The 21,069-nt window shown below is 44.9% G+C and overlaps 1 protein-coding gene across 2 annotated transcripts; it reads left to right on the forward strand.

Annotated features, from left to right (window-relative positions):
* Nucleotides 1–6,552: 6,552 nt before the first annotated feature.
* Nucleotides 6,553–10,510, forward strand: MARCKS (myristoylated alanine rich protein kinase C substrate). Of its 2 annotated transcripts, XM_075747931.1 has the most exons (3): nt 6,553–6,889; nt 7,132–7,304; nt 8,448–10,510. In XM_075747931.1, the coding sequence occupies exons 2-3, from the start codon at nt 7,206–7,208 to the stop codon at nt 9,216–9,218; spliced, it is 870 nt and encodes a 289-aa protein (XP_075604046.1). In that variant the 5' UTR covers nt 6,553–6,889; nt 7,132–7,205; the 3' UTR covers nt 9,219–10,510. The 2 variants fall into 2 exon arrangements, with proteins under 2 accessions (XP_075604046.1, XP_075604045.1); XM_075747930.1 differs by having other exon boundaries at nt 6,554–7,304.
* Nucleotides 10,511–21,069: the final 10,559 nt, after the last annotated feature.

The raw sequence follows: 21,069 nt of genomic DNA on the forward strand, positions 1-21,069 counted from the left end.
ATTTCAGATATATTTCTGTGTAGCTGGGGATTATATGATCACTGATATCAAATTCGTGCCCTACTAAGACACTAGACAGTACAGGTCACACACTTTTCTGCCAAGTTGACTGGAATGCACTACACAGAGTTTATTCCAGCTACCTGAAGCAGTCTTCCTGAGCTGAGTATAATAATAGTAATAGTAATAATAATAATGATAATAACAACAACTTGTACTGGCTTAGCCTTTTGCACCTTGTGGCTGCAATGTATTTGTTCAGGGAGTGAGAATCATAAACCCAGACTCAGGGTACCAGCCTCCTACCCACCAGCTGGGCAAATTACAGACGTGGGCACTTGGCTTTCTCCCCGCAGCCAGAGCCCTACGGAGAGCCTAGGCACCTGACGTGGAGGTTGCTAATTCCACAACCCCGAGCCCTTGCTTGATTTAGCCCAAAATCAGTTTCAATTCACAACAGCTAAATATCAGGAATCCAAGTCTCTGAGTCCATCTCAAATGTTTATTTCCTATTTTAGATGGCTTTCTGTTTAGCTGGGGCTGTCGGTTTCATCTCACGCATTATGACACTTTTCAGCATAATTGTGCATGGTTCCACTCTTATTTAAGACCCATTTCCATCAAATCTAGTTGGAATTCATAAAAGCCGGGCTTGCTTGTTTGTCAAAAACACTGTAGCCACGTGACACAAGGCACTTGTTATTAAAGCACATGTGGTCCTTAAAAAACACTTGATAAGGCATCACCTGTCAATGCCATTCTAACGAATACCTGGTTAGCAGGCATTTTTTACTCAGATCAGTCCTCCCAGCACAATTGCAGGAGGAGCATGAACATGGAAATGAGCAGAAGCTGCAGAGAAGGGGATTGTGTGAGGCAGTGGTGCTGCTGAAGCAAACGTCATTGGAACTGCAGCTTAACTTCACGCAGAATCAGGTTATCACCTGCTTGTCATCGCTGCTACTTGTCTGGCAACACCAAGAGTTACAGAGGCTAAACCAGCAGGAAACTACCCTTCCCCCCTCAAAAAGAGAAGGGGGGGGGCGAGGCTGGAAAAAGGAGAGAGAGAGAGAGAGAGAGAGAGAAGTTTTCTGCTGGTTTAACTCTCTAAAATGGCTTACCCAGAGGTCAGAGGAAAGCCAGGGCACACACCATGGAGGGAGTGGAGCTGTAGGGCCAGAGCACGGGGATGAAGGGAGCAAAGGACTGCACCAGTGTTGACTTAGCCCAGGTAAAACTGTTGGGGAATTATTTATCCTTAGAACTGATGGATGTAAAATGTTTACAACTCCCTACTGCAGGGCTACTATCTCCATTTTTTTGTCCGCACACTGCTTAACGCAATGGAGCCCTAATGCCCTTTCTTTGGTGCTGAAATGCAGGTTCTTAAAACAGAATCAGCATATAGGAGGGACCAGTCATTTAGTGGTATATTTGCACCTTATATTTGTTTCTTGCTGTGATTGCTCTTAAGGGAGGGGCTTGAGCTTTACTGGAGTGTTTTTGCTTTTGTATGATCTAAGGAATTTTTGTTTTGGGTTGGGTTTGTTGTCGGGTTTTCTTATTCTTGATTTTAGTTTGCGGGTCTTTTTTTTTTTTTTTTTTTTTTCCCCCAGAAGTAATCAGACTCATTACTGGAGGCTGGTTATCTAGTTGGTTGACAGATATTTTTTATTAGACATGAGAAAAACAAACTGTATGACACTTTTAAAATATGTAAGCTCTGTTAAGTTTTCAATTTCCCAGCACCCCAGACATTCACGCAGTCTGGATCCTATTTAACAAACACTGTTGAATGTATTCAGTTAATAAAAGCTTGGCAAATATTAGTAAAGAGCTTGTAATGGTTGTGAGTGACATAAAGGTTAAAAGCTTTCGATAGCATTGCACCAAACTGGACTAAAGCTTGAAGAAACTGAAGTGATGTGTCAGTAAGAAATCTCAGCACTGAAACACTCATTTCTCGGAAACAGGAAAAGATGCAACTATTCCACAAATCTGAATCTAGTTTTAGAACTTGAAACTTTGAACATTATTCAGATCACATTGTCCTGTTCTCTCATTATCAGAAGGTATATACAGATTAAAACAAGAATGAAATTCCCTCACTGTCCCAGACTGACAGGTCCTGGGAAAGCAAGATGTTTTCTTTCCTATGTGTAAATTACACTGTTTCTCCATAATGACAAAGGCAAGAGAAGAAAGGACTTCAGGGTAGATTGGCATATAGGGAACATAATCTCTTGGTATAAACTTTGATTATTGTTTTTTTATTTTGCTTGCTGCCCTCCCTGCACAGAGGAACCGTCTCTGTGCACCCCAGGACACAAGGAGCCTTCCCAGCACCTCCTCGGAGCTCAGATAGCCCAGGGGAGAGGCACAACGGGAACACCAGAAAGCACACGCTGTTTCAAGATTTCTGTAAACACTGGATTCCAGCTCCCAAAACCGCTCTTAGATTCACTTTCTTTAAAGGCTTGTCTGGACGAGGATAAAGGTGTAGTAAAAAAAAAAAAAAAAAAAAAAAAAGTGTCAGTGAAAACTTTTAATTAACATGTTTTCAAATTCTCAGTGTTGACAGGGTGTGTTGCATTTTAGTGCATTTGCCAGCAAACGTGTTAAAATACATTTGTGTCCCATCTACACATGGCGAGTTAGGACATGTTTTTAAAATTTCAAAATTTAACAGGAGTTAAAACATGTTCATTGTTGTACTTTTACCTTAGTCAAGGGTGAGTGTCACTCACGGGTTTTCCTGGGACTCTGGAGAGCAGCTGCCATACCGGCAGGGAGCTGTTATTTAGCCACTTTCTCCTTTTCCTGAACTGTCAAATGAAAGTAACATTTCATTTACCTGCCTTGCGGGCATGGACAAAAAAAAAAAATGTTTATACAGTATTGGGGGAAAAAAAAAAATGAAAGGCTGAGTATTGTTGAGATGGGAGGTTGGGCAGTGGTTAGAGGAGTGGGAAGCCATGCCACAGCCGTAGGGCGGCCAGTTGCAGTTTTGGAGGGCCTGATGTAAGGTCAGGTTTCCTGTAGCCGCATAACCCAGAGCGTGGCATGGCATTCAGCTGCTGTTTCAAATGCAGCCAAACACTTTACAGGGGCAGCTTTGCCTCAGCTGCTCTTAGGCCAAAAGCTAGCAGCTTTTTTCCTAGCCTCCCCACAGAAGGTCAGCGTAAAGTTGACATAAGCGCTATATACCGTGCTTATACCTGGCTAGCTTGACAGAAAGGTTTGCGTTTATACCCGATCAAAGTCGTAGCTGCAAGGCATAGATTCAGTATTAATGATCACAGCTGAGCATCAGTAACTGAGTCAGCTGCAATGCTGATTTGCTGAGCAGCACTGTACAAACCACTTCATCAGTCCACACCTCAGTCTTCCCCCTTCCCAAATGGAGAGGACAAAAATAATCTCAGGTGAAACGTGCTGAGAGAAGTCACATTTTGGAAGTACTGCAAAAAGATAACTTCATCTGGGGGGTGCAATACAGGAAAAATCAGGAGATCGACTATGGCGAGGCCCTTAACCTTTAGTGAAGCTAGGGGAGGCAAATCCTGCTGCCTCAGTCCTGCTTCTTCTTATTAATTTTTGGGCTCCTCAGAGTTGTCTCTCAGTCATGATTGTCATCTTAGAAATATTGTCACCCAAGTCACATGGAGGGATATGATTTTTTGCTGACATAGCTATTGTGGTAAAAGCCCTAACGCAAAGAGACTTACAATGGTACCGCTTTTTTCAGGCACTAAATCTCCAACAGCCCCTACACAAGCACCTTTACACTGGTACATCCTTGTTTCTGCCAAAGAAATGCCGCAACATCTTTTTGTGTGGAAGGCACTGTAGAAAATTGGCATTTTCACATTCATGTCTGATTAGTCCTACTGCAATACACCAATCAGGGACTATTTTGGTTTGTTGGTTTGGGGTTTTTTTTTCCTTTCTTTCTTTGTCCCCCCCTTAGAAGGAGATGAAAAGATCAGAAACTTGAGTAAAAGGCAAGTTTAAGAATGAGGAATCTCCCTTCCAGCGTGTTTGCTTGGAGCTTAAAGGTGTGGTGTGACAAGGAGCAGCCTGGTAACTGGTGGGCTCAAGAGGTCAATCAAGGGGTTAAATCTTGTATTTGCACCTCACGTTCAAGGTTTTGGGTTAGAAAGCGGAGATAGCTGTCCAGGTTGTAGTGCACTGGGGCTGACACAGGTAGTGTACGTATATTCCAGATTTCCTGCTTGTCCAGAGAGTCTACAGAAGAACTTGTGGAACTAAGCATCTAGAATAACATCAGTCAAGGCTTTTTCTTTTTTTTTTTCTTTTAAAGTTGTAAAACATTGAAATGGTTGAAAAACATATCAAAAGCATAATGCAAAGCATACACCGTCAAAACTCCCACAGTGAAATTTTTCAGTGACATTACTCTGAAATTCAGATGTAGCTACGGTGGAAAGTAAAACTGCATATGCCCATGCAGGGGAAATTGCATGCACCCGTGCAAGGTGGACAGATGACTTTTGATAGCGATTGTGAAGTTCTGTCATGGTCTTCCAGCGAGTCTTCTCAGGTGATCTATCAACCAGTGTAAAACAAAACAAAACAAAAACCAACCACCAAAACCCCAACAACAACAAAAAAAACCAACAAGCAACAACAAAATCACGATTTGCTTAATATCCAGATTAAAAGGAGAGAAAACACTACGCGCGGAGTCCCCTTGGGAAGCGGAGGAGGATCACGAAGAAGGAAGCTGTCCGGCTGTCCGTGCCCCACGGTCGCGCTGCCGTCACGCCGCAAGGTGAGCCCTCCGCAGCTCTCTCCATCCCTTTCTGCCGCCGGTGCCCTCTGCCGTACACCACTCCCCCACGCACGCCCGGGCCGGGGGGAGCGGCAGGCGAGGGACCCCCGGAGAGCGGCTCCCGCCACCGCGGCCCCCGGGAGCTGCCGCCGCGGCGCCCCCGGCCCCACCCGGCCCCGCCGAGCCCAGCCCAACCCAGCCCCGCAGCGGCGGGGCCGGCGGCCGCAGGTGACGCCGGGGCGGGCAGGGCCGCCCCCGGCCCCGCCAAGGAGCCCCCGCCGCCCCCCGGCCGTCGCCAGGGGAACCGCCCGGCGGCGCGGCCCCGCCGAGGGAGCTCCGGGGCGCGGCGGCGGCACCACCACCGGCACCCGCGCCCCGCCGTGGGCGTTCACCCCGGCGTGGCCAGCGGCCGCCCCCCCACCCACCCCCCTCCGCGCCGGCCCCGGGGGGTGCGCGGCCGCGGGTGTGTGTCGGGGGGAAGCCCCGCGGGGGAGCGGGAGGCCGCTGCGCCGGGCTCGAGGGAGACAAAGGGAGCGGCGGGCAGCGGCGGCTCTCGGCGGCGGGGGAGCTGTGCGTGAAATGCGGCGGGGGGCGAGAGAGCGGCTCCATCCCCCCCAAAAAATCCGACCAAATGCCCCTTTTGCCCCCAAGAAACGAAATATTCTCTGGAGCGGCTGAAAACAGCCGGCTGCCCTCGCCGGGGTTACTGAAAGGCGGCGGCGGTCGCACAAAGCCCACCGGCCCCGCCAGCCCCGGGTAATCCGCGGGGAGAGGGAGGTGGGCGGCTGGGCCGAGAGTCCCCGCTCCGCAGCCCTTCATTATGGGAATAATTTTAACATCCTTATTTATAAACAAGAAGCGTTTGCAGGAGATTACCCGAGTTTGGGAAACGATCGTTCTGACGCTCGTTTCTGCTCCTTAAAAGGGGGTGGTGGTGTCGGAGGGAGGGAGGGGGGGTCTGGACCAGCCTTTCCCGCATCGCACCGCGGAGGGAGCCTGTCGGCTCCCCGCACACGCCGCCCCCTCCCCCGAGAAAGGAAATCAATCGGATCCGTGATATTTCACCCACCCCATCGCTGCTAAGCGCTCGAGATCACCGTTAATTCGCATGCATTAGTTTCGGGTTACATGTTATTCGAGGGTTTAAATTCAACGTAAATACACATTCGGGGCTGGGGTTTGGGAAAGCGCAAATGTTTCCCTGATAACGTCGCTTCGCCCACTACTTGAGTGCATGGAAATGTAGTCTTGAAATGGGTCACCGCCTCAGAAAATACTTTAAAAACACAAATCAGGAATAATCAGACAGCAGAATTTAATTAGAGCCGTAGGCTAATCACAAAATATTTTATTCCAAGCCAATATCGCTGTGGGGGAGGGGTCCGTTTCTGCTTCGGCAGCGGCTCCTGCCGCCCCTGCTTTAGCGTTTGCAACATCTGGCCTACAGACCTACTAATTTCGACTCGTGATCTCGTTTGGCGAAACCCGATCTACGTGGTTCAAATACCTTCCAAATTGGGGGCGATTTAACAATCGCGACCAATTAAACCCGGGGAAGAAAAGAAAAAAAGCAAAGGGAAAAAAAATGCCAAAAAAAAAAAAAAAAAAGAAAAGAAAAGGCAGCAAATCCCCTCCTTCCCTCTCCCCCCGCCCCGGGCTCGCACACACTATCTGTTGCTCTCTCACGGCGGCGGCGGGTGGGGGCGGGCGCGGGGCCGGGACGGACTCACACTCGGACTCACACTCACACTCACCCGCACGCCCCTCGCACCATTGTCCCTGCCCGCCCGCCCCGCTTTATTGGGGTGTTTTGTTCGCTCCCCAGCGCGGAGCTCCGCGCGCCCGCCCGCGCCGCGCCGGAGCGGCACATTCATTATCGGCCGGGGGCTGATTTCAAACCGCTGCCATCGCGGCTCCATTGTTCGCCGGGCGGCCAGGCCCCGCCCCCCTTTGTGTGGCGCGGCGGCGATTGGCCGGCGCCGGGCGGAGGGCTGCCGTCACTGCTCGGGAAGCCCATTCATCTGTGCACTTGGGCGTTGGACTCCGCATCTTATTAGCAACCAGGGAGATTTCTCCATTTTCTCCTTGTCTACAGTACGGCTACAAATCTGGGATTTTTTATTACTTCTTTTTACTAAACTTGGGCTCCTTTTTTTTTTTTTTTGCTCGACTTTTTCCTCCCTTTTTTTCCCCTCCCTCCTGTGCTGCTGCTTTTTGATCTCTTCAACTTTAAATTTTTTAAAAGGAGTGCATTATAATCGGTTCTGTTCTCTCTTCTCTTTTTTTTTTTTCCCCTCTGGTGTGTGTGTGTGTTGCTGCTGCTGCTGGTCGCCCAGTATTTATACCAACCCAACGCTCTTTGTTTCCCCTCCTTTTGGATCTGTTGAGTTTCTTTGTTGAATAAGACAGCATGGGTGCCCAGTTCTCCAAGACCGCTGCAAAGGGCGAAGCCTCCGCCGAGAAACCTGGGGAAGCAGTGGCTGCATCTCCATCCAAGGCGAATGGACAGGTAAAAAAAAATAATAAAAAAAATATTAAACCTACTCCTTTTTTTAAGCCAACTTCGACGGACTCTCTTTCGCATCCTGTTTAATTCTTCTTCCTTTGATGCCCCAGTGGCACATTCAATGGAGAATACGGTCGATCCTTTTATCTTTGCAACTCGAGGCAAAGGAATAATTTTTTTATTTTTTTTTTTAAACGGGCTCGGCTTTGAATGATTTGTTGCTTTATCTTTCCTGCGGGGGGGGGGGGGGAGGGGGCACATCTTTTTTTCCTTTCCTTTTTTTTTTTTTTAATCCCTCGTGTATTATGGTGAAGTGTCCCAATGGCTCGTAAACGGAAGGATCTTATACCGCTTGGCTTTTCTGCCCGCTTAACCTCCTTCTCCCGAAGACGCTCGGTGACTAGCGCGAAACGCCTCTCGTGGTGGCAGGATGGCCGTGTAGTAGCCGGGGCCGGAGCCGCCGGGGCTGGGGGCTCGGCGGGAGCGCGGCGGCGGCGGGCAGCCCCCACGGGCGGGAACGCGGGGCAGGAGCTGCGCCGCCCGCCCCATCCGCGACAGCTCCGCCGGGGGGTCGGGCAGCCGCGGGGCACGGCTTTCTGTCACACCCCCCCCCACGCGTGAGCCGGCTGCCGGGCTGGCCGTGCCACCGGCTGCCCCGCGCAGCGGCGGCGGCGTTGCGGGCGGGCACCCCCCGCCGCCCCCGCAGCTGCCGCCCGGGGCAGCCAGCCGCGCTCCGGGCGCCTGAAAGATGCAAATGCGGCGCGGGGGGGGGGGGAAGCGGGGGGCGCCTCTCCGCACCGCCCGGGCGGAGAGGGGCAGCGTCGGGCGGGGGGCCGGGGCCGGGCGAGCTTTGTTAGCCTTCCCCGCCCCGCGCCGCCGCCGCGGCTGGACGGGGCGCGCCGGGGGCGGGGGTGCGCTGCGCCGCGGCCGCTGCGTGGAGCCGCGGCGCCCTCTGGCGGCCACCACCCGTCCCGGCCGCCGCTGGGGGCGCCCGCCGCGGCTCGGGCGACGGAGGGCCCGGGGTTTTAAACAGCGGAAGCGAAAAGCGGGCGAGGTAAAGGCCGCTAGGCGGGGAGGGTGGCGGCGCCCCGTGTCCCCCCCTCCACCACCTCGGCACCGCCGGTAACGCCCGTCGCTGTCTTGCAGGAGAACGGCCACGTGAAGGTGAACGGCGACGCCTCCCCCGCGGCGGCGGAGGCGGGCAAGGAGGAGGTGCAGGCCAACGGCAGCGCGCCCGCCGAGGAGACGGGCAAGGAGGAGGCGGCCTCGTCGGAGCCCGCCTCCGAGAAGGAGGCGGCCGAGGCGGAGAGCACCGAGCCGGCCTCCCCGGCGGAGGGGGAGTCCTCCCCCAAGACTGAGGAGGGCGCGACCCCCTCGTCCAGCAGCGAGACCCCGAAAAAAAAAAAGAAGCGCTTTTCCTTCAAGAAGTCCTTTAAGCTCAGCGGCTTCTCCTTCAAGAAGAACAAGAAGGAGGCCGGCGAGGGGGCCGAGAGCGAGGGCGGCGCCGCCGCCGCGGCGGAGGGCGGGAAGGAGGAGGCGGCGGTCCCCGAGGCCGCGGGCAGCGAGGAGGGTAAGGCCGCCGCCGAGGAGGCCTGCGCGGCCGCCGCCGGCAGCGCCGAGGCGGCGAAGGAGGAGGCGGGGGACTCGCAGGAGGCCAAATCGGACGAGGCCGCCCCCGAGAAGGCGGCGGGAGAAGAGGCCTCGGCGCCGGCGGCGGAGGAGCAGCAGCAGCAGCCGCCGCAGCAGCAGGCGGCGGAGGGGAAGGGGAAAGCGGCGGAGGAGGTGGCGGGCGCCGGGGCCGCCACGAGTGAGGCGGGTAGCGGCGATCAGGAGGCGGCCCCCGCGGAGGAGCCGGCGCGGCAGGAGCCCCCCTCCGAGAGCAGTCCGGAGGGACCCGCCGCCGAGTCGGCGGAGTAAGCGCCGCTGCCGCCCCTCGCCGACGGACTTTTCTTCCCCCCTGTTTGTTTGTTGGAGTGGTGCCAGGTACTGGTCTCGGAGAACTTGTCTACAACCAGGGATTGATTTAAAAGATGTCTCGTTTCTTTTTTTTCTCTCCCCCCCGCAGCTCCCATCTCAAATCGTTGTGTGTTGCCGCCATTCCAACGGGCGGAGGGGGGCCCCCCTCCGCCCTTCTCTCCTACCCTCTATATTTTGGGGTTGATTTTTTTGGTTTTTTTTTGGTTTTTTTTTGTTTGTTTGTTTTTTTTCATCAGTATTAATGTTTTCTTTTGGTTGGTTCGGGTTTTTTTGGGGTTTTTTTGTTTTGATTTTTTTTTTCCATACTTTGCAACTCTCTCATATTATAAAACTTTTCCCGATCGGTCTATGGACATACCCATATATGAAGGAGATGGGTGGGTCAATAAGGGATATCAAATGAAGTGACAGGGGCCGCAGTGGGGAACCCGGGGTGCGCAGCCCTTGCCGGGAGCGCGCCCCGCCAGAAATGATGTAAGGGGTTAGTCTTTTTTTTAAAAGAAAGTTATTACGATGTATTTTGTGAGGCAGATGTTCTATAAGGTTTACAACACTACAAGTCTTGATTAAGAAGGAAAGGAAAAAGGAAAAAAAAATAAAAATAAAAAGTCAATACCCAGATAAAGAGATCATAGTCTTAGGAATTCATTTAAACCATAGGAACTTTTCACTTATCTCATGTTAGCTGTATCAGTCAGTGATTAAGTAGAAATACAAGTTGTATAGGCTTTATTGTTTATTGCTGGTTTATGACCTTAATAAAGTGTAATTATGTATTACCAGCAGGGTGTTTTTAACTGTGACTATTGTATAAAAAAAAACAAATCCTGATATCCAGAAGCACATGAAGTTTGCAACTCTTTCCACCCTGCCCATTTTTGTAAAACTGCAGTCATCTTGGACCTTTTAAACACAAATTTTAAACTCAACCAAGCTGTGATAAGTGGAATGGTTACTGTTTATACTGTGGTATGTTTTTGATTACAGCAGACAATGCTTTCTTTTCCAGTTGTCTTTGAAAATAAAGGAAAACTCTTCAGATGCAATGGTTTTTTTTTGTGTAGCATCTTGTCTATCATGTTTTTGTAAATACTGGAGAAGCTTTGACCAATTTGACTTAGAGATGGAATGTAACTTTGCTTACAAAAATTGCTATTAAACTCCTGCTTAAGGTGTTCTAATTTTCTGTGAGCACACTAAAAGCGAAAAATAAATGTGAATAAAATGTATAATTTGGTTGTCTTTCTTTTATGGATACTCTGGTGGCTTAAAGGGACTAGCCAGTATTGCCTAAATTTGTGTAGAGAAAGTCATGTGCGCTGTTAGCACTAGCTTTGAAAACTACCTTACTAGATCCTGGACTCTGTAATACTGTGCATTTTTTTTAGAGAAATTGGACAGTGCACCGGGTAATTATACACTTTTCTGGCTCTAAAACGAAGACTGGAAGGCAGTCTGAGCATGTACAGTACGATTCTCCTGTCCAGGCTCCATCTTGCTTTTAAGACCAGAGGTATCCAGCCTATGAGAGTCTTGCCTCTTGAGGAAAATAAGATTTAATTTGAATTGCTTAGGGTGGGGCACTGAAATTTTTACACCCAGTTGCTTAAAAATTAAACTCTTGAACAGATGTCCCACTTGCATCTTGGTATGCTGGTCCTACTTGGGTACCTAGACAATTGGCTTGAAAACTTTAGCCTGGAGGGAGAAAAGGGGAATGAACACTGCCATTCTGCTCGAAGTAATTAAAAGCAATATTTTCTTTTTTTCCTCAAGTGCTACTCCCAAGTACAGGTGAGTTACGAAACGGATTTCAAAATTTGTCTATAAAAATAATCACTTGGTGCTTGCCTTTAATTGTTAGGCTTTTTGGCTAATTTCCAGCATATTGCTCAGGGCATATTATGCCTTAATAAAACAGTGGGTTCATGCAAGAAAAGCAGCAGTGGTATTTGGAGGGTGGAAATTGATTCAAGAAAGTGTTGCTTCTAAGTTTATAGGAGAAAGTTTAGTGTTACACTTATTTGCTTCCACCTAAATTTTCAGCAGAAACGCTTTGGAAGCAATTATGATTCATTTTATGAGAAAATGGCACGTTAGCACCTTGTTCCCTAAAGAACAAAGCCTAAACTGAATGAAGTATAGTAGATTTCCTGCTGAATGCATACTTGTTTTTGTTTTTCTTTTTCTTTTTTCTTTTTTTTTTTTAATTCAGCTGTCTACCATTTTAACTTTGGCTTGTATGTACTCTAGTTGCCCTGGTATTTCTCTATAGCTTTAGAAATGTATTGAAACTATGCTATAATTGCTGAGGGACAAAAATAAATGGATGTAAAACAAGATCCTCCACACCAGTGTCATTCTTGGAGTACATGTGTTTGAAGTCTAGTGCATAACTGCTTTGCTAAGGGGTTTTTATAACATGGCTGTAAAAACCTGTTCTGAGACGCATGATGTCTTGGCCATAGAGTCAATGTCTCTTTTTAATAAATATATATATATTTAAATCCAAGGATTCTTAAAGAGGAGTCTGAATTTCTTGTTTCTTTTTTTTTTTTTTTTTTTTTTTTGGTGTCAAACTGTATGTGTACAAATGAAGAAAGTAATTGCTAGTAAAGTTACTATCCAGATTTTTTCCAACCTGCTCTCAAACTTTCATGCTCTTTCCTTGCTCAACTGGTGGCATTTTCTGAAGCGCTTCTAGTTCCTGGTGGTGCAGAATCCCTCCTGCCCCTGCAGCTGGGCTCCTGGCCTGGGACTTCATCATTCCATGACTTGGCTTGGCTTGAAATCTCTTTCCAAGTCTTAATAATGGTAGAGTTTCAAAAAATATGTCTTAAGACGACCAGTTCCAAGGTCTACTCTGATCTCTGGGTGAGATTCGATGATGCCACTTTTCCACCACGTGGTCTAAGAAGGTGGGAATCAGAAGGGGTTTGGAATAGTGGAAATGGAGAAGTTTTGAGCTGTTTCCTCCTGCCAAAGAATTGTGCAAGAGCATCCCTCCTCCCTCTGCCCCGAGCGACTGAGTGGTCACTCGAGTGCACTTGTAGAATATCCTTATTTAAGTATGAGGAAAATTAAAGGGCTAGGCGTTAGTGACTGGTGAGATGGTTAATCTTACCAAGAATGCTTTATGCCTTTTTTTTCCTTGCATTGGTTGCTGTTATGCCTCAGTGAAAATATTAATCATAATAAGTATTGTAATTTCAACAAATTCTCTCAGAATTTGAATGCATGTGACTTTATAATATGTGATTTCAAGCTGATTTTCCTATTTTGTGGGTTGCTGTGGTTCTTTTTAAGCAGAATGTTATTATTGCTATGAACAAGGTAACTTCTGTTGTGCTGAAACAATGTCATATTTTTAGGTAAAACTTACACTGGAATCTAATTTTGCCTGACTAGGGACTCTAGCGATTCATTTCTTTCACGTTTATTTACTTAGACTGAGGTAACGGTCTTCCTTGTTCAAGGTCAAAACTTGGTTGTACAAAAGTCTTTTCAAATTTCATGCCTATCATCTTGGCTATATCTAAACTTAATTTCAGACTCTCCAAATCACAATGCCTGACCTCAAGTACTCAAGTTCTCTATCTGGTCCTGATAGTTAGTAATGTGAAATTGTAGAGACTTTGCCTTCAGGCAAGGAAGCGAGGCAAAAAAAGGGAAAGGCAAACTGGGGGAGGGAAATGGAGCCCAGGCTTTGGCTTCTGCTGGAGTGTGTTCATCTTCCTGCTTACGTACACAAGCACTCTATACAAATCAAGTGTCCATGTGTCAACTTCTGACACACCTAAAAATTCCTGTTGGTTATATTTGATGCAAATGTTGCTGTATGTGTATGCACTCTGTGAGGGAGTTTTAAGAATTTTTTTCTGTTACCTAATACTGTTCAAAACAGCTAACTCTTGAACTTCACTTGCAGATGATTAGATAAAGGTCAAAGGTTTTCATCTGCTTTGATTGATTGGGTTTTTCTAAGTTGCAAGTCCTTTTATATTGCTTTAAAAAAAAAATCTGGAATAATACACATTCTAGTCTGAAGCTATAATTCCAGTTAATCGTTTCCTGCAAAATCAGTCCCGTGAATTCAGTCTTTACGCTATTTGTGTAGTAAAAGAGAAGTAAAACGTCATCGCTGGTGATACTCATCTCATTTCACTGTTTGTCTGTTAGGTTTTAAGAGACTGAGGTAAAATGTGTTTTCCGTAATGATATAGCCTAGTTGAAAGCATCCTATTTCTAGGTTCTCGACAATTCTTCTGCTCTGCTTAGGTCACTGGGACAGAATAAAGCAGGTACTTTCCTTCCTGAAGTATGCAGCAAGTGAAAATAGTATATTGTGTTTATAACATACTGTAGACAGTGAGGTTAATTTGTCCTCTTTACAATTCCGGGGACCTCAGCTAATTGACAATGAATAGAAACTATTGCGATTGCACCCAGGTCCTGCAGGGCAGAGGCAAGGAGGCCAGGCAGCCTCCTGTTACTTGAATAAAGGAACGTAAGAGGTGGTGAAGTGCAAGGTTACCGAAAGTGCGCGTATTAGCTTGCCCTGAGGAGAGCCGGTGTGGTGGTGAGCTTTTTGGGCCTGTTGCTTGTTTGAGGAGCTAGAAAAGGGAAGCTGTAGCAGTGCGTTTCATGATGCGTTTACTGAGACAACTGTTGAGATGAGATCACTCTGAAGTGGGAACATTGCCTATTGGGAAGATCAGAGGAGGGCCAGCAATGGCATCAAAATGAAGATTATGGCTAAACAGATGAGTGACCAAAGTGTTGCCCTGTGAATAAAGTAGAGAATTAGGAATATGTACATTTGGGGTATATTATTGAGTAGACTTTCTATATTAAAGTGAGAGACTTGGCTTCAGAATACCCCTGTTTTAGAATATGGATAATGTTATCTGGTAGAGGTGACATAAAACTTCGGTTAATGCTTTCAGAACATTTCGGAATCATTTTTTGAATTTGTTTTTTGTAAGATTTTGAGTGTTATAAGTATTATTTATACATCTTTGCTCTCAGTCTTTGTTATAAGAAGACGTGTTTGTGCAGAACAGTACTACCAAGGTACTAGATGAAACAGAACATTAATACTTGCAGTTAGAAAGACCCAAACATGAAGATACATGGAATATTAGTTCCCAAAGCTATGATGAATTTAGATAAAGTGGCAAAGCCATTATTCAATTAAAATGTGGGGGTTTCTTTCTTTTTTTTTTAATATTTTTTGGGTGCCTAACACAATTCTGATTTCAGAACAACAATATGGGGAAGCGTTGCTGGTGGTATATGCATTGTTATCACCAAGTAAGTAAATGTTCCAGGACCGGGGATTCTTAAGTTAATTCTTGTGGCCGTGTACATGATAACCTGCACTAGAAGAGCACTGGAGAGGAATTGTTTTGAGTCAAGCAATGCTACCTTGTGAGGTCCTTTCCAGCACCACAGCTGATACTGTTGGTAATGAAGTATTTGATAGTTGCTCTTAATGGAGGCCACGGTGACTACAGATTTATTTTTAGGTACAGTCCAAACTAGACAGCCTCCTGAAGTTCACAGTTTAGTTTCTAAAAAAGAGAGAGAAAAATAAAATACCTACGAATCTATTGGTTAGGGAAATCGTACTTGCTGAGTAGCTCTAACAGCTTCAAGAAGTGACTTGCTAGCTTATACTGGAGTAGTTGTCTCTCTGAAACTTGGTATGTAGACCCACCTGAATATTTTAAATTGATTTGATAACACAAAAGCCATGCCTACAAGGGTGACCTGCTGTTCAAAGGAAACAAAACCCATTGTGGAGCTGTTGCTAATAAGCTCCTCGCTGGAAAAAATTGTTCTAAACCAGTAAGTGAAGACCTGCATAGGCAGGGCCCTTACTAAAGGAGAGCGAGAGGAAAAAAAACACCACCAACCTTTAGGAACTAAAGGAAGAAACTGCTTTTTTCTAGCCCTCTGGAGCAAGGCCATCAGGTGTAAAGTAAACCCCTTCTGTCTTTAAAAAATACAATTTAATTACGAGAGACACTGTCTCCACCGGCGTGCAAAGCCAAGCCCCTTGTGAAAACCACCAAGGAAACCAAATCCAAAATTGATGAAAGTAATGTTTTTCAGGAATGAATCATTAGGCCAGTCACAAGCCCTACATTGCAGTTCAGGAGCCTGTTAAAGCAAGCTTACCACACACAGCCCCTCTGAGGAGACTGGGCAGCAAATGTTTTCCATCTCAGTAATCAAACAAAATGGCAGAAATCATGGGCTGATACTCAGAATACATGAAGGAACATTATTTTTTTTCCCCCTGGTTCTATTTTTGCATATCCTACATATGTATTTGATTTCTAATAAATATCCAGGAAAAAAAACTTAAAATAGTGGAGAGAGAATCATTTCAAACTTTCTCAGAATCCATTTACCTACTGTTTTTATAGAGATATATTTGAAATCTGTTTTAATATTTTATTCTGCTGTTTAACACCTAACTTTACGAGTTAGTGCTCACATGGAGAACCAATGCATATGTATACTAAATTCGATCAGGAATTTTACAAAGGACTCATTTTGGCCTCATTCTTCTGTCACTGAGATCCGTGAGAGGGAAGTTAACCAACACACAGCACTTCTAAAATTCCCCCATAAATGTTGCTAACAGTAAGAGAAATACATTTGATTCTTCGATGCAGCATCCACCTGCAACCCGAAATGGAGTGTGTGCAGTTAAAGGGTAAGAAAAGTGACTGTGTTAAGAGACTGAAGACACACAGGAGCACACTGGCAAAACAGACAGGAGCACTTTCACGTGTTTGCTGTCACAAATGACAAAAATGAAATGCCGCTGCAAACTTATTCTCGTTATTATATATACAAGAGTTTACACCCTGGAGGTTCATCAGGCCTAGCTTTTCCCCTGCCACCGCCACATGGAGTCTGTCTAATACTCAACAAGCCTATGCATTGAAGAGATGATGCAGAAATGTATTTAAAAGCTCAGGTGGATAAATTGTCAGAAAAGTTTTCTATTTTCAATGATAGCTTTTGGTGATCATTGATATCCACAGAACACAGTGTTATCTGGTAAATGTTTTTCCTTTGTGTTGCCTGCATGGAAAGTTGTCATTTCAAGATCACAAAGTGTCTGATGTTATTATAAATTTGGCCAAAGGGGAGAAAGAAAGGGAAAATATTTTTCCAGTGGTGTTAGAATAGGACCATCAACTTTAATAAACAGAGAAGAGAGATTCACAGCCAACTGTTCTCTGTTTAAATCCCAGTGCAAATTTAATCTAATCTGATCTAAAGAGGCTTTAGGGCTTTGACTTGCATCTTGTTGTTATTGCATACACGTTATGATAGTCATTAGTTTAATAATCTGCGGATATATAGAAGTAGGAACAAAATAGTACTTCTGAAGTTTGTCTCCTCCTAAACACTTCATGGTAGACATATCGTGTAATTGCAAGAAGCAATCACTGGAAATATTCTGCGTGGCTCTGTCATGTAGAGTTGCAGAAAGAGTAAGTACTAAGTTGTTCTTGAGGATTTTAGGAGAAATAATACACACTTTATCTTTTGTCACAAAGATAAAACGAGGAACATGCATAGCGTCACTCTTCAGGAAAGACATGCGAGTTCAAATGACACTAAAAGGGAGCAGAACACAAGACGTTCCTGGTAGCATTTGAGTGAAGCAACATACATGTAAGAAATGCACCATTTGCAAGTGAAACTGGACATTTTAAACTTTTCCATGATCTTACTGCAGGCTTCCTTTCACATGAATCTGCTGCGTTAAAGGCAATCGAATAGCAGATGACACTGACGTGGCCAGCTGCGAAGGAATCCCAAAGGAGGAGCGCAGCCGGGGACCGCTTCTGAACAGCAGTGCAAACAAAGGTTCATTCCCGTAAGGACTTCTATTAGGAAATATTTATATTGTGATACAAGCTCAAAAGGCCCAGATTAAATATGAGCATTACTTGTGCCGGGCACTATGTAAACATATACGAGAGACAGTCTCTGCTTTGAGAAAGCTTGGAGGCTAAATGCAGCAAAGGTTAGGCTGTTTCACTTCCTACCATTGTTAAGATCACATTTCTATTTGTCTTGGGCAAGATTATGAAGGGGGAGGGAATTAATTACCAACTTCCTTTTTTTTTTTTTTTTTTTTTTTAAGATCTATGGTATTTGCAAGTTTCTTTTCTCACTTGCCTTCATAAAACCTGAACTGTGGTACTGAAAGATTTGCCATCCATTTACAAGTGGCCGGGGCATTTTCATCGCCATACATAGTGATGGACATTTTAAGCAATAAGAAGAATTAAATTAGAACTGGCTCCTGAGTGAAAAGATCACGAAACCCCAAAACCTTAAAACGTAGCTAGAACCAGATTATCGATAGCTCTCTAGTGACACTTTGAGGCTATTTTCATGTACTGAAACTAAAATACATTTCGCTCCTTCGCGTGGCTGTTTTGTGCATTGGCAACGATTCCCACCCTGGGAGTGGTGTGGCTTTCTGGGAAAGAGGGAAGGGAGGTGCCTAGTTTAGGGAGAATATTTGCTTGAAGGTATATGTTTTTTTCTTTTGTGGCTGTTCATTATCAAAATATATCTTCACCTTTATTAAATATTGGCATATGAAAGTACAGAAATGAAGATTATTTGTGGAATTGCTTTTCTATTAAGAAAATGCCTTAACACCCTGAATTTTCCAGTTATTATTCCTGATTCCTAAGAATATTAATAAGAAGTTTGTGCAGTCCAAATTTTGTTTTAAAACTGCAGATATCAGAAGAAAATTTATGTATTCCAGCTGACTGACTGTAGAAAAACAAGAGAATGGAACTACTGGGAAATTGATTCAGACCCATCATCTGAAATGCTGTGAGTCATAGAATCATAGAATCGTTTTGGCTGGAAAAGACCTCTAAGATCATTGAGTCCAACCGTTAACCTAGCACTGCCAAACCCACCACTAAGCCATGTCCCTAAGCACCACATCTACATGTCTTTTAAATACCTCCAGGGATGGTGACTCAACCACTTCCCTGGGCAGCCTGGTCCAATGCTTGGTAACCCTTTCAGTGAAGAAATTGTTCCTAATACCGAATCTAAACCTCCCCTGGCACAACTTCAGGCCATTTCCTCTTGTCCTATCACTTGTTACTTGGGAGAAGAGACCAACACCCACCTGGCTACAACCTCCTTTCAGGTAGTTGTAGAGAGAGATAAAGTCTCAGCCACCTTTTCATGAGTCCTCATGAACCAATGAGATGCAGGTGTATATTGTGCATTAAATAGAAGAAAAAGCCCATCTATTAGAGATTTTTCACATGTATTTTCATATGGCAATGAAAGAAAATGGCGTCACTGGTTTGTTAAATTGATTGTACTCACTATCATTTCCAGCTCACTGTGCCAAACTTATCAGAGGCACTTACCCGCAAAACACAAGTTTAAAAACTTGTCCAACTTTTCCTCTAACGTAGACAGGAATGGTAGTGCAGGCATTGGCTGATGACATTTTCACCATCATATTGCATAAATCAGCTAAAGTGGTAAAAATGCTTGTGGTTTGGCTATATTTATAGTCTCTGTATTGCTAGCAGCATGGGAGAGCTATGGGAGGGAATTTCCCTAAAATTGTTATAGCCAATGTAACCACTAAGACATCTAGCACTTGTTGCTACCAAGAGTGTTAAACTTGGAAAACTCTATCATCTACAACATGCCAAGAGGAGGAAAGAATAAGTTAATAATTAAAAAAAAAAAAAAAAAAAAGTAGTAGTCAAAGGATTTCACACAGCATTAGGAAATTAGCCAAACAATTTCTGAGCCATAGTGAGAGCTTTTGACAACAAAAATAAATGGAATAGTCCGGAGAACTGGAGAAAAGCAAATACAATACTGATTTTAGGTATGGTTTCACAAAAGAGCTGGGGAAAAAGAGGAGTGCAAAGTGGTTGGGGATTAAAAAAGAAGAAAAGGGAGGGAGTGGCAGAAGGACAAAGAGACAGGGGGGTGTGGTGGAACCACAACACTATGAAGCAAGGACTAGGGAAATCACAGACAAAGCAGCCAACTAAGATAACTGAAAATACACTAAAGCAAATGCATTTATAGAGGAATAAAAAAGTAAGAAATAATAGTCAAGATCAGCTTCCCAAGAATAAAACATGTCACGTCAATGTAATTTTCTCTTCTGACAGTACATCTAGTCTAGTAGTTCAGTGGGAGCCAGGAGCTGTGGTTGGATCTTGACTTCACTAATATTTTCGATGCTGTCCTGTGCAACATTCTCATAAGAACAGCCAGGGAAATAAGAACTAGGAAAATAGGTGCTGAGCAAAGTTGGCTTAAAAAAACCCCACACCTCAAGGTATAGCAGTCAATGGTTTGCTGCCATACTGGGAGGACTGGAAGTGCACATTAAAGGGAATTCCGAATACTGTTGGACTTCACATGGTAATACAATCCAAATTCATGGAAACACAATTCAAAAGTCAAGCAGAAGTTCGGCAAAGGGCTATTATTCAGGAGAAGAAATACAATTCAAAACAGAAAATGGGGACTACAAGCACGAGGAAAGGAGCCTGGGCCTGAGGTGGTTCACAGGCAGTATCAGTAAGCATTAGTCCTCTTCCAAGTGCAGAGGTAAGGGCTCAACAGGGTCATTTTGAGCATCTTTTAAGAAAAAATGCACTCCAAGGACAATCTTAGGCAATACGAAAATTGCACAAGAAAGCAACATACAGGGTTTACAAAGAAAATACATGGTTTTGTGTACTCCACGTAGGGAGAGATTTGGAGGGCTAGGAGTTTAGTTTGATTTTTCAACATGTGAAAGGTTATAATAAAGAGAAGTCAGTTGTTCTCTGTGTCAGCTGGAGGCAGGCCCAATTAATAATTAGTATAGTTTGTAAGAAAGAGGATATTGCTTAAGTTTTAGGAAAGGGTTTCTAACTACAAGCATAATTCAGTGGTCTAACAGATTACACAATAGGAAAATTGTGGAAAATCTTCCTTCCTATGGAGGTCTGAGGTTAGAACACATAATCCGAAAGGAACAGTCTGTCTTTATCCTACCTTAATGCCAGTGGTGGTCAAAAGGGATCGAGATCCCTTCCCTACCTATATATCTTTGCTTTAAAGTTTTAATTCAATGTAGTGATTTTCAAAAGGTCTTGAGCGATCGGGGAAAACTTTGTCTTGTGTTTCAGTAAAAGTTAAGCTGGTGTACAGGAAAGGGAGGGTACAATAACAGTTGTCCAGAATTTACCTCATGAGATACATATGTATAAACATCCAACTAAATAAAAATACACATGCACTAACAGAGCCACATATTATTCTTAATGCAGTTATCAGTAAGGTCTCTAAGCAGAAACAGATTTTGGAAATAAATCAATTGTTTTTAACATTTATTTTATAAAATAATATTATAATATTCCATTACATGTTAACTATTCAGTCTGAAGGGTAGACTCTATTGAGTCAGGTATTATACACTCACAGCAAAAAATAAGATCCCCATTAAAATCTATAGCCTGTATAGAAATAGAGTTGCAAACAAAACAGCAATGAAGTATTGCCATTCTGGTTTCATGAGGAGGAACTGGTTTACTACTAAGAGTTTCCCAGTCCTTTAGCATTTGGCATTAAACCACTTGAATTAAGTGGCTGTGGTGACCAAAGACCATCTGCTAAATGTAGCAATTTGCATGTCTACAAGTATAGCTGTATATTATAATCTATAATAGACCTGCAGCAAATGCATTATATACCTAAA

This window comes from Balearica regulorum, chromosome 3, assembly GCF_011004875.1.
Source record: "Balearica regulorum gibbericeps isolate bBalReg1 chromosome 3, bBalReg1.pri, whole genome shotgun sequence".
Taxonomy (NCBI): domain Eukaryota; kingdom Metazoa; phylum Chordata; class Aves; order Gruiformes; family Gruidae; genus Balearica; species Balearica regulorum.